We start from the raw sequence: 13,493 nt of genomic DNA on the forward strand, positions 1-13,493 counted from the left end.
TAATCGCCAACAATCTCCGAAGTTACGTATAAATAGGTGGGGCATGAAATCGCGATTGATTGGACTTTAAACTCTCAGACGAGCTTCAGCAGAATGTTCCTTTCAGTCCTACGCTTAGCACAAAAGTTCGAGCCAAAAGCTTCTTTACTCGAGAACTCAGCCCAAAATTTATAATCTAGAATTCAATCTTAATTAAGCGTCTCTCAAGTCCCTGTTGCTTTTGATGAATAAATTTTCCAAAATGTTTCGTAGTGTTCATACTGAAATGTTTGCACTGTATTTCTGTCTTACTATCAGATTGCAGTGACACAATGAAGAATTAATTTTCCTGTTAGAACTCTTTCGGTCTTGAAGCGACATGTGTATAAAAAAAGGTCTTCATCAGAATAACCACGGGTACCATCGAAATTGAAACCCGTTATTCTTGGCTGAAAAAAAAAGGAGTTAAAATTGTTTGGTCTGATTGAAAATTTGCGAGTTGCTATTTCAGATCCTCCTGCGTTTGACTTTGATTAGATTGAGAATATTTTGCAGGGAAAATAAACACTACTTCCACTCTCTGGCAATTTTAGAGTAGAATGTCGTATTAATTGTTACATCACAGCTTCATTTTCCAAATTTTAAAATACCAACTTCTTTATCAGAAACAAATATTTCAGTCTCCGTGATAGAGCGAGTAACTTTCTAAGTTATCAGACATGAGACGCCATCGGTAATTTCGGGCACGGTGGAGGCAACTTCGCGAAATGCTGAGTAGTTTTAGAAGCGAAATATTTTGTGTTCGAAGAAAAACCGAACACAATATCAGTCCTTACAATTTTCGTTTCATCCAAACCTGACTCAATAATTGCTTTTGTAATCGTGGTTAAAACCTACGGATCCTGTTTTTGGTTTCTAGGAATCGAGAATAAAACGATTTCCGTGAAAATTCTTGCTGATTTTCTCGGAAAATGACCAAACTTTCCTTTTTTAGCACCAGCTGTCACAGCAAAATTTATGAATGAAAAACAGCGTGACGGCTTTTCAAGTTTTCCAAGAAAGAGCGTCCACGCAGAAATTAACCGCATGAGGAATTTTATTATAATAGGAAATCATATTGTTTTTTTAATACGCTAGTGTGTATAGAGCCCATCTGGTCTCTTTTCATTTTCGATTCAGAACTCAAAGTTGTGGCGTCTAATTGAGTTTTTATTTTTGAAAACCAGCGATAGCTGACTCCTTACTTCACTTTACGCCATCCCCACCCCCACCCCCACCTTACCTTATCTATGCAATATCTCGGGCTGTTTACATAAGATCTTAATCTTCTCTACCGCTTTTTCTCGGAATCTTTTATGCTGTCGACAAGAGAATTATTGATTGACGGATTGTTGAAATAACCAATAAGAGTGTGCGAGGCTGTTTGAGAGCAGAAGTCAAGCAAAACGTTTGAAGGCCAGCTGTTCAAGGTTCGTAATCGGAGCTGACTGATTTGTCACATCGCCTGGTCGGTGAACTTTCTATCGATGGCTCTATTGCCATCTGATAAATCTTTTTTTACTAAATAGTAAATAAAAAGAAAAAAACATATATTAGTCGATATGACTTCAAGATGGCGGAGGTAGCGAAACGAGCACGCAGGTTCGTTCTTCCATCGGTAACATCACCTAAACTTGTCAACTTGATACTTGCTCTGTTGCGGCTATTTTGATATGACTTTGAAATGGTTCACCTATACAGCACAGAAAGCATGATTGTTCAGCTCCAGAAGCTCCAGAAGTTCCAGAAGCCTTTATTCGCTGTTCTTAAAAACAATACCATAATAGTATTCACAGATCTGCGAATTTCACTTCTAAAGGTTCTCTAAACCCAAAGTTCTTTAATATTCAAATTTCACTGCGTCTTGTGCCATCAACCTTTTTTTTTCGTTCGGTAATGTTAAACTAAATCCCGGAATGACTGGCAGGACCAACACCAATGAGCGATCTAACACGAAAACTCCGAAGCGCCGTGAAGACAATTTCACAATAGCTCATTTCAATGCTCACTCTGTACTATCAAGAACAGGGACCACTTCGCCCTCATCAAGGACTTCGTCATTGCGAATAAGTTTGACATCTTTACCGTTAGCGAGACTTGGCTGGATATTGAGATCGAAATCCCGGGTTATACCATCTTTGGTCTTGATCGTCCAAACAAAGTTGGAGGCGGCGTGTGTGCCTTTGTGAAAAATAATCTCATGGCGATCTGTCACTGATCACTGAATCTGGCCTTCACCTATCATGGCTCAAAGTCCAGGCAGGAAACTGCAATTCATTCCTGATATGCACGGCTTATAGGCCTCCTTCCACGACTACAGACTACTTTCATACGGATTTTAATGATGTTATTTCTACTATGTCACTAAATAAACCTATTTTTATCCTAGGCGACCTGAACTGCAACCTACTAAAGTCATCCGATCCTGCATCACAAGTTCTCATCAACGTCTGTTCCTCACATAATTTAACTCAATTGACAAATATGCCGACAAGGATCACTGAGTCACCTGCAACTTTGATAGACGTCATCCTCGAGTTGAATAAAAACCTAGTAAGAGATACAAAGGTCATACCTGTTTCTAGTAGTGACCACAATTTAGTTTTTGCTGTTCTTAAACTTCGGCGACAACGTCCTACGGCCGGTATGTATAACGACCTGGGTTTCAAGGATTATTAACATCAGGCTTTTCTCCACGATATATCTCAAGTCCCTTGGTCTGACGTCGACCGTTTCGACGACATCGAAGATAGCCTTAATGCCTTCAATCTTTTATTCAAGGAAGTCCTGGATGAACACGCACCTGGAAAAACGATCAAATTACGGAGACGACCAAACCTGTATTTTACGGACGAGATAAGAGAACTTATGAAAATAAGGGATTATTGGCAGAAGTTGGCAAGAAGAACCGGCGATCCAGACACTTGGATCGAATACAAGAATCTTGAACGCGAAGTTAACTGAGAGGGGAATTAGACAGGCAGAACGCGAGTCCATAGCAGATCAAGTAAAGAGAAATCCCAAAAATTCTGGCCGCGGAAGTCGCCAAATGCTCTCCAAACTCCCTGACGTACGTTTATCGTTGTTGGGGAAAGATCTTACTATAAACCGATAAAGATCTTGGCGTTACATTTGATCCGAACCTCAATTTTTACGATCACATCCTTAAAACTGTTGCGTCTTGTATGTTCAGCCTTGCTCGAATCAGTCGTGTTAAGCATATGTGTGATAGAAATACTCTAATGACAATAATTAATACCCTCGTATTTAGTAAACTGTTTTATTGTTCATTCGTTTGGTCGAATGCAGCAACTGCACATCTACTTAAGCTTCAAGCTATACAGAACTTCGCCATCCGGATCATCAGCGGCACCAGGAAGTTCGATAACGTGAGCCAGATCTTAAAAGTTTTACACTTTCTTCCAGTCAAATCGCAGCTATAATATGGCGATGCCGTACTTGCATTCAAATGTCTGGTTTAACATTCAACACTAGAAATTCTCACCTTCCTAACATACCTCGTTTTAAGAGCGCTACAGGACAGTTTCGTTATGGAACGATTTAGACAATACTTTTACATTATGTGACTCTGTTTTTATCTGTAAAAGAAATTAAGAAATAAACTCTTACATGAAATTTTAACGTCTTAACATATTGTAATTTTTATTGTAATTTTATAGCGATCGTATTGTAGATTTATCCTATATATTTTAATTTTAGATGATTAACGCCGAAAACCCTCCTGGGGAGTGTTAACAAAGTTTGTATTGCATTGTATTGTAGTAGAAAAGATTCATTTATTGTGTTGTCTGATCGTAAGGCGAGCGGAGAAGTCCTGAGAAGGACAGTTACCGGAAGTGGTGGCTGACACTTCAACAGTCTTCGTGGGAGTCGTCGTTCTAGTCAAGTGAGGAGTTGGCTGTCAGTCGAATGTTGAAAGTCTTGTTCTTGTGTTCCAGGAGCCCATTACTTCCTATGTGTACTGATTAATTGGCTCGATTTTACTTTTGAAGAGAACTACTCACATTTGTTTGACACCTTTGAGCAGATAAGGCCAAGAAAATACTTGTAAATGCTAATCGCTTAGCACCTCATGCTAGCTACAATCTGATTCAATATTAGTCGACCCATCACGTTTGAAGAATACTGTTTCGTTTAATAAATAGGCGTTGCCTCGTGTTGACAGATTTATTCGATGACAAGAATCATGATTGACATTAATTCAATCGATTGATTTAAAAGCGTTAGATTATTATGTTTTAAGTCAGTTTTTCAGCAGAATCAAAATGAGAAAGAAGTTATTTTGTTATCGTTTTTCTGTCCATAAATCCGCTTACCTGGAGAATCTATTAACCCGTAAAGTGAGACTGTTGTAACGACCCGCCACAGAAGTAAGTTTATATTGAAGTGTTTTTTAATTTAGTTACAAGATAAAGACTTGATTTGCGTTTGTTCTAATTGCGAATTATAAATGTATTTCTTTTAGATCGAATAATTATTAAAGCTTGGCTTAATATTATACGGTTTGTGGTGGTCATTTGATCTAACCAGTTCCGAGTAAGGAAACAAATACTATTTATGTGTAGAGTAACACTCCTGTTTCTACCACACGCAAAATCATTGACGAGACCCCCTCCCCATTAAATGATGCTTATATGCAGCCAAAAGTCCATGGAATCACGATACCAAATATTTTTCTATAGGAGGGGACAGTTTAACTTAACAAGGCCTAAAGAGATAATATTGAAATGATAAGGGCTTAAGGTAGGTCGTAAGTCGTCGTTGGAGACTGAAAATATTTTAAGTATTGACATCTGAATCCTATGTCAGTGACACACGTCAAGCCGAGTCTAACTTTGTACATTATGCTAAGTAAACCTTTGGGGCTCATTGCTCTGTTATTAGAAAGAGATGCGGAAACCAGCCATGAAAATGCTTCAAGAATTACAGCCAACGAAGCTTGAGGATCAACACTCTCCAAAAATTACTCATTTTTGGAACGTGCATTTAATTATATTTCATAACCAGTATATTGTTTTTAAGATATTTTTCAGCAGGCATTCTGTCAAGATGTCGTGATCCGAGATGTTTGATATGAACAACCGTTGGTAATCGTGTTATTTTTTGCGTATGGGTTTGTTTTTCACTGCTTTATAGGTCTCGAAGCATAAGAAAAGTCTGATTCAAGCATGTAGATATATGAGTGGAAAATTCTGCGCGAAAAGAAATTGGTTTCCAAAGGAACGAAGACGCACCTTTGTTTAATTTTAATTTGAAGCTGCCGGAGACTCGTCCTGCGTGGCAGAACTTTAAATTTAGATATCGCTTATGATGTGGTTCTGTTTCAGAGCCTGGCGAAAATTTACGATATTGCGTTGAAGACTTACGAATATTTTTATCCTTTTTTCTAATTTTTGTTCTGGTGAACACCACGGGGAGTATTTCAGGTTTGACAATGGCTTTTAAAGTCTTACGAATTTTGCTGACTTCTGTCGTTCTCATAACTGCAGTTGTAAATGTTTGGTTTGTTGCTGAAAACTGGAGCATGGAAAACACACCCCCGTGGGAACTAGAAGTTGAAGACAGAGGAAATAGAAAGATGAATGAAATTGATTCAGACACAAGTTTTGTAGAAGGTGCGTAGACATTGTTGTATAGCTAGCAATTAAAGCAAACGTCTTTTCAAGCTTCGGGAACTAGATGCATATGGAACAGATCGACATTCTGATCTGTAAACGAAAGAAACAAATCGTTTGTGATGTTTCTAAAACGAATCCTATGTTTGATTGAAATATTGATATGTAACACATATCACTGAAGTGTATAAAATTAAAGAGTCGCAGTGTATCGTTACTAATTTGACCTTCTGATACCTATGTATTCTATTTAAGAAATTTTGAAGACCAATATCGAAGACGAGCAATATTTCTTCCGCGTTCGACAGCAATGGTTAAAAATTTATTTCAAATACACTAAGTATCGTAAAGTAGGTTGTGGTTTTTCATCAAGGTAAATAACACTTTCAAAAGGGGAGGGATCATCGTTTTTCCCACGATGTGGTCATCAGTGAATCGCGACATCTCGATTGCAAACTGGTAGTCTTTTACGGGCGGTATGGTCGATTAAGTAGCGTATTCAATCGCGTACTTAGTCGACCACATCGCCTGACAAAGACTGGCAGTATGGCAGTATCAACATCGTGATAAAAACGATTGTACTTCAGGCAAACACTGTTATGAGCGAGAAAATCTTGTGGAAGGAGTGGAAACAATTCGAGTTTTCAAAGCTTCATTTTTTCTAGAAAATAAAAATGATTTCAGTTTCTAGAAACAGTCAAGTCCAAGACGAGAAAAAAGTGGCATCCTTCGATGTAAACAAATGTTTAAATAATTACAAAGTATAGTGTCCAAAAAATTTGTTTGTAAGACAAAGTTTAATAATTTTTTGATGAGCTCTTTAACACAATCCGATCGGCGCCCTCAAATTTAGACAAGACGAACTTGAGATCATATTACCTTTTGCGTTCATAGAGGGTTCAGTTTTATTTACTATTACATTAATGAAAAAAAAACAGGTGTGCTGTAAACCATTTCTTTAATTGAGAAATGGAATAAGTTTAGTACGTGATGTATTTCGTATATGATAAATGCATAGAATCTGTGCATTCGACTTTTACAGCACCTTGTTTTCGTCAGGGGAATTTGTAAAAAGCATTTCAGATATAATAAAAGAAAAAATGAATTGAATATTCACAATAATATAAGTGAAAAAAGTTGTGCCGAAACCTTAGGAACCAAATGCGGGTGGTAAACTATGTCAGGCTTGTCAAATGAGTTGTTAATGTGAATGGACCACCGTAAAGTGGTTCTAAAGCTGATGTTTCGAGAATTTGATGTTTTCTCAACTGACGTTTCTTACCGTTCAAGATTTAAGATGCGAAATAGCAAAAATTTTTCTCCTAGTTGTCAGAAAGGTCTGAAGCGTATCGAGAATCAATTTAGGCGAAAATGATGGATTTTAGGGTCGCAAAAATAAACAAACCTCATAATTAATGGTGTAAAAATTAATGCTGACAAGAATTACAGCGACTAAGATCTCGGCGAATTCTCCCAATGTGAGATAATATTAGTAAGGATTAGCGAGACAAATTGAGTGTCATTTCTACCACGAATGGACAAATTTTCCTCCACTGATATTTCTATTTTTTCCAATGGAGTGATAGAATCAACAGAAACTAACAAAATATCGCCTTTTCTCAGCAGTTCCAAAATTTTAAATTTTTTTCTCTGAAATGCGGCTTAGAAACAGAAAACAACGTTTTAAGTTAAGACCAACTTCATTACCAGGTTCTGTTTTTTTTTTTTTCACTCAAGAGGAGAGATCCTAGGAACGAATCTTGGCGCACGCGCAGCTTCCAGTCTCCAATACTCCCCGTGGTGTTTACCAGAACAAAAATTAGAAAAAAGGATAAAACGTCAGGCATGATGTATTCGCTCAGACAGTAATGGCTAAACCAACGAAATGTCCAGATGTGGTACACTTTTAAATTAAGCTTATTTATATCAGCTAACTCTTTTTTTTTTTTCAAACAGATGGTATGGACATTCAAGTTCGTTCTGGCAAAGGGGAGGTGTCGGTTATTGTTGATGGAAAAGTGGTAAATGTTCATCGCTATAGCTTCATTTAGTTTTTGGTTTCATATTATATGCTGAATTAGACATACATTTTGATTCGTGCGTACGATCTGTCGGAGGACAGACGCATGGACAAAGTTTTCTTCTCTTAGGTTAAAGAAAAAAAATTGAAAACCAAGAGATTCATTAATGTAGTGCGTCTGTTTAGGAGTAGATCTCAGAAGACTTCAAAATGTGATAGGAAAGTTAGTGACACACTCGGCTGGTCTTCCTGTGGCACTTTTTTGTTCTTATCTCATTTTGACGTCATCAGTGATCTATTACTGAACAGACGCACGGCAGCCAGAAATACATTTCTCTAATTCTGCTCTGTGGTTGACTTTAAAGCTCACACCATTTTTACTTTTTACTCTTAAGGTATCAGAAATCAAGGATAAAAATGTCCGAGGAATGATAGTGTTCGTTTTAAGCCAAACAACGGGCTCCCTTATGGCTGTTAGAGCGTTTGACACGTATTCATCCAAAGACGAAGGACAAGAACTAATAAAATTTTTCGGTCTGCTGCAGGAAGGAAGGATTGTTTGCGTGGCTGTGAAGGCAAGTTGAGTTAAGTTACCACGAGGAACACATAACTATATTTCAAAAGTATTCCGATTGTCACTGAGGACAACAGATTTCAATTTCTAACTTAATAAAATTTTAAACGCAGATGTATCTAAATACGAGGGGAAATGTACCAACGCCCAAATTAATAAGCCTGCGATAATTATAACTCGTCATGATTGATTTTGAATTCAGGTCGCAATTTTTAGAGATGGGTACATCAGACCAACTCATCTGGAAACGAGGTTGCAATCAAATATTAGTTTGATTGGCATTTACAAGGAGACTGGGTCTGCAAGGATACGACTCTTGATATATTTCGAACTGTGTAGGACGTCAAATAGTAATATTTTTGCAGCATGCTAATCTTGCACCCAGGATCAACTTCTGTGGTTGATCGTTAGAGGTCTGGGTTTAAGAAAGGCGATGAGATAATACCCAAGATGGTGTGCATTGAAGAGGTGGGCCACTGTGCGACAATAGCAACAAGCGCAAAGCTATCTAGGAATTACCAGGCCAAATGGGCGGTTATCGAAGCATTTCAATTAAATAGAGGACTTAGAGGAGACAGTTTTAAGAAGCAGAGCGCAAACATAAAGAATTCCTCGAATTTCAAACGTACTTACCCTTTAAGTTTGTTGGCCCCTTTTTTTAAGACCCTTAGAGATTTGGCTGGAAGTGTCCCTGAAATGTCAAAGGTCTCCTCGCCCCAATCCATCCTCTGTATCACTCAGGTAAAAGGGGAGGATTGGAGCGAGGCCGACTCTTGTACCAATTCTCCATTTTTTTCCACTAAGGATGAAGCAGCGAGCAACTTAGATGGTGACGTTCGAAGCTACATTGAGAAGTTAGGGAGCCGTTATGTAAATGTCCTTGGCTGGCGGGATATGTGGGCGTTTATATTCCAACAGGCTACCAATCAGAGGAAAACATCTGTGGAAAGCCATCAGAGGTCTCCAGATTTTGACAGCTGGGGAAATGATGTCACAATTCGAGCATATCTGAAGCGGGAGACAGGCATGTCCAGTGAATGCAGCTGGGAACAAAACGATGCAGGGCGTCGTAGAGCAGAATTCTGCCAGAAATTTGAAGGATATGGACGGGTTTGCCACTGTGAGTATTCCATTCAAGTTTAAGTATTTATTTATACTCTTGAGTGGAGGGAAGCACTCGGAAAACTAAATGTCGAGACTGCGTTTCTCCAAATTAATGACTTTTCCTTTTTAAAAAAGGAATTAAAGTGATTGAACGAAAAAAAGCACGTTAGACAATAGTTGCGGCAGTCTTGCTTAAGTTTACCGAGGCGCTCGCACACAAGAGAGAAGACATCACAAAAGCCGTTTATCCGTGAGGCTATAAACCGATACTGCCAGTAATCCAGTCGAAGCGATTGCGCGTCCTGTCACATTCTCACTCCACGTCGCGTAACTAGATCGTTGAGCTTCGATTCGAAATGACAGTACCTCTTTGATAATCTACTTTAAGGCAACGATCCGGAATCAATCGATTTCTACCCACCTCCTCTTGAAGATGGCAGTCGTCTTGATCTGCCAGTGTTGGTTATGGCTGGTAATCGCCCCCACTACTTATTCAGAATGCTCAAGACCCTGCGAAAAGTCCAGGGGCTGAATCCTACCATGGTAACCGTATTTATTGACGGCTTCTATGAAGAGCCCGCCTCTGTTGCACGGGTGTTTGGTCTGAAGGTAGATCGACATGAAGGTATCAGTAAAAGGAACTCAAGGATTTGCCAGGTAAGCAAAGGTCGAGCCGAGGCCGAGTTTTCAAACCTTGTTTTATATTCAATTGTGTTTATTTCTATGGGGATGACTATGCTGAATTATTCAAAGATAATTTAGGTGTTTCCTTGATGCAGATCTCTATATTAACTTTGAATTCATAACACCCATTTACGCAGTATGACGTGCATGGGGGGACCCCCCACCCCCCCCACCCCCTCAGCTTTATCCATCATCAACCACTCTCAGACTGGTGCCCTCGCATAGTGTTCCACACGCAGGGAAAGCAACATGGTTGACTGTGCGTTTGTCCCTCCCTTTCTAGCCCTCAAGGGAAGGCCAGTCTCGTGATTCCACGCGTGTTTTATACTGCGCACACCTCTCTATCTTATGCCCTCCATGGCTAATCCAAATGCAAGAATAGAGACGGTAAGACGCGAACCTCAACTTGTATCTTCGGGCACTTGTTGGGGCGTGAGGCCTTTAAGTGTATTCTCCAAACCCTTGTCTGTAAAATCGCGCTATTCGTGCGGAAACTTGTGCGCAACGGAGTGGACCTTAGCGATCTCTTCGTGCACGCACCCATTCTCATCGCACCATGTGTAGCTTATTTTTATCTGAACCGTTTTGTTTTTACTTACTTCGTATTCAGCATTACAAGAAGTCCATAACAACCTCCTTTGAAAATTTCCCCGACGCCAATTTCCTGGTTATTCTTGAGGAAGATCTTGACGTGTCTGTGGACATTCTTAGCTACTTTAAACAGCTTCTCCCGGTCTATGAGAACGACGAAAGTGTTTATTGTATATCAGCTTGGAACGATCAGGTTTGAAAAGCGTAAAATGCACAGTTCAATAGAGATATCTGTGGATTTAGTTAAGTTAAATTGGAAGGGGGGTACTAATAAAAGAGGTGCGGTGTTTGTTCATATTGACATGCGTAAGCATATCGCTATGGCAACGATTACAAAAATATCCTTTTTGTTGTCTCTTCTGAGGCTTATAATGGAGTGTCACGCGATCTTCCCCTGAAAGAATCTGTGGCGTCGCTTAACATCCTAAAGAATGGCCGCAAAGGAAAAAGAATTTGTGAACGGGGGATGGGAACGCCTCTTTTAAATGAGGCGGAAAGATTTTGGAATGGTTACACCTGATTATGAAAATACATGGCCTACTTTTAAAGCCATTTAAACGACGAAACCGAATGTGTCATTCAAGAAGTGATGATGAAATAACTTGCTTAAAGGTGCACAGGGCTTCGGTAGACATAAAAATAGAAAACAAGTTGAAGTAAAGAAGATATACAAAGATCTTTGTATCAATTTTTCGCTGTTACGCAGGGCTATGAGTACACCGTTCATGACCCATCAATGACGTACAGGATTGAAACTATGCCTGGCCTTGGGTGGTGAGTACCATTTGAGCATTGGAAGGATCAAGGATCAGTGACTGGATTTGCCTCACTGAGCTGTGAGATCAGTCTTGTAATCTCGAACCAAGCACCCTTTAAGCAAGATATCAAACGATAAAACTAATCGCGACCTAGCTGGAAATTGAGCCTGGTTTAGCCTCCTTAGCCGAGCGCTTTCATTTTTTGACACGCAATGAAGCGATAAATTATTTGTTAACACCAAATCGAGAAACGAGCTCCCGAGGGAAGGAGAATAGTAAATCCCGTGGGGAGAGGGGAGGAAGGGACGATGGGTGCCATCGGAAGACTTCTCCTGTTCTCCTTCTATGAAAATGAATTAGGATTTCTTTTATCAATTTTTAGACTTTTTAATTTTCTTACAGGGTATTGAGTCGCAAACTGTACAAAGGAGAACTTGAACCCAAATGGCCTGCTCCCGATGTATTCTGGGATTGGGACATGTGGATGAGGACGCCGACGCAAAGGAAGGGCCGAGAGTGCATCATACCGGACATCTCTCGCACCTACCATTTTGGGGCCAAAGGTCTAAACGTGGACCCAGCTATGAACGAAGCTTATTTTAAAAGACATGCGCTTAATAAGGAAATCGGTGTTAGGATCAACGCAGATCTCATGTACAAAGACAACTATGAGAAGGAGATAAATCGATTACTGAGGTAAATGCCATCTACTAATGGACTGAGGGGTGAGCATGACGGGAAAGTATGATCTGACGTGCGGACCAAGCTAGCGAGAGACGAACATTTTCCTGCGCGGCCTGACCTGACGAAAAGTCAGTTGGCAATTCAAATAACCACCGCCATTTCACTTTCAAAGCAGAACAAAGGGAAGTATCTCAAAGACCCAATGAGACCCAAAGAAGACACAAGCAAACTTTCTGCCGGTTTTAAGTCATTGTCTGATTGGCGGGTCGCGCGAGTTATTAAGCCAGTCAAAGAACGAGGTAGATGAAAACCCGCACGATCCTAAATTACCTTCGAATACTCAATTTGAAAAATTTCTATACGCTTGTGGGAAAGAAAACCTTATATTGCTTTAGATCAACTCTTTTCTTTTATCTCGCCAGCCAAGCTGAAGTTCTTGATCACTCAAGGACACCTTGTACAAACCCTAAAGACTTCATACCTGACACTAAAGACAAGATATACGTGTTTTATATCAGAATGGAGCATCCAAAAGACTATACCACATGGATAAACGTTGCCAGATGTTTTAGAATCTGGGACTTGGAGGCCCGTGGATTTCATAAAAGTCTGTGGAGGATGTGGATTAAAGGCAATCATGTTTTATATGTTGGGTGTCCAGCGTCACCTTACTGCAGTCACAAGCCGACTAATGTTGAAGCTATTTATATGCCAAATAAGGAAACGAGACCACCCGATAATAATTTCTTTGCCAAATAAAGTTGGAGTTTGAGATTTTACCTTCAGCTGAGTGTATCAAGGACGGAATCAAATACACATTGTTGTAAATGTATCTTAATATCCGTCGTAGTATGAAGCAATTTCTACGTTCAATATCGATGTTATTCAGTGACTAGGTATCTGGAGATACCAAGGCGGACGAAACTTTTTCACCAAAGCTCTCTTGGCTGTATTTGATTGTCACAGACAAGGTTTCATCATTAGTGCCAAGCGCGTGAAAACACGCGCGATCTTCCACGTGATCTTCCACGTGATCAAGTTGTGAATGGTTTTAGCTTTGCGTGTGATCGGTTCAGTGGATAACATGCCGCAGGTTTTTTTTTAAACCAGTCGCGTTGCCTGGATAGAAAATGAAGCACGAGCAGTTTTGGAAAAATTTTTAACACTCACATGAAAATTATTTGAAATGCTTAAATCACTTGAGAATGGATCCAGAACAGTAAATGATCGAGAAGATAACCGTATATTTTTTTTTCAGATTTGTGCTTAACAAGAAATTGAACCTCAAGAATAAAACATGTTAAGACTTCAATTCAAATATCTTGTTTGCACTATTTCTTTTATAACTTTATGATAAAAATTGATTGTCCTTTTTAACTTATGGTGATTTTTTCTTTTTTTTTTAATTTTCTATTGCTCTAATT

The 13,493-nt window shown here is 39.3% G+C and overlaps 1 protein-coding gene across 3 annotated transcripts; it reads left to right on the forward strand.

Moving 5' to 3' along the window:
- The first annotated feature begins 4,731 nt into the window (after positions 1 to 4,731).
- Positions 4,732 to 13,346, forward strand: LOC131773649 (protein O-linked-mannose beta-1,2-N-acetylglucosaminyltransferase 1). 3 transcript variants are annotated; one of them, XM_066160735.1, is made up of 10 exons: positions 4,732 to 5,152; positions 5,529 to 5,654; positions 7,611 to 7,675; positions 8,070 to 8,249; positions 9,053 to 9,368; positions 9,741 to 10,009; positions 10,647 to 10,820; positions 11,334 to 11,401; positions 11,788 to 12,081; positions 12,492 to 13,346. In XM_066160735.1, exons 1-10 carry the CDS (start codon positions 5,149 to 5,151, stop codon positions 12,826 to 12,828), a joined length of 1,833 nt encoding a protein of 610 aa, XP_066016832.1. In that variant the 5' UTR covers positions 4,732 to 5,148; the 3' UTR covers positions 12,829 to 13,346. The 3 variants fall into 3 exon arrangements, with proteins under 3 accessions (XP_066016832.1, XP_058945573.2, XP_066016833.1); XM_066160736.1 differs by having other exon boundaries at positions 4,733 to 5,126; XM_059089590.2 differs by having other exon boundaries at positions 4,732 to 5,654.
- The last annotated feature ends 147 nt before the right edge of the window (positions 13,347 to 13,493 follow it).

Source organism: Pocillopora verrucosa, chromosome 13, assembly GCF_036669915.1.
Source record: "Pocillopora verrucosa isolate sample1 chromosome 13, ASM3666991v2, whole genome shotgun sequence".
NCBI lineage: Eukaryota > Metazoa > Cnidaria > Anthozoa > Scleractinia > Pocilloporidae > Pocillopora > Pocillopora verrucosa.

Bases quoted from the DNA above. Each gene is read 5' to 3' on its own strand.
- LOC131773649 (XM_059089590.2), top strand. From the start codon at position 5,474: ATGGCTTTTAAAGTCTTACGAATTTTGCTGACTTCTGTCGTTCTCATA. The intron at 9,369-9,740 runs GTGAGTATTCCA...ATCTACTTTAAG, and splicing joins ATATGGACGGGTTTGCCACT to GCAACGATCCGGAATCAATC. The intron at 11,402-11,787 runs GTGAGTACCATT...ATTTTCTTACAG, and splicing joins ACTATGCCTGGCCTTGGGTG to GGTATTGAGTCGCAAACTGT.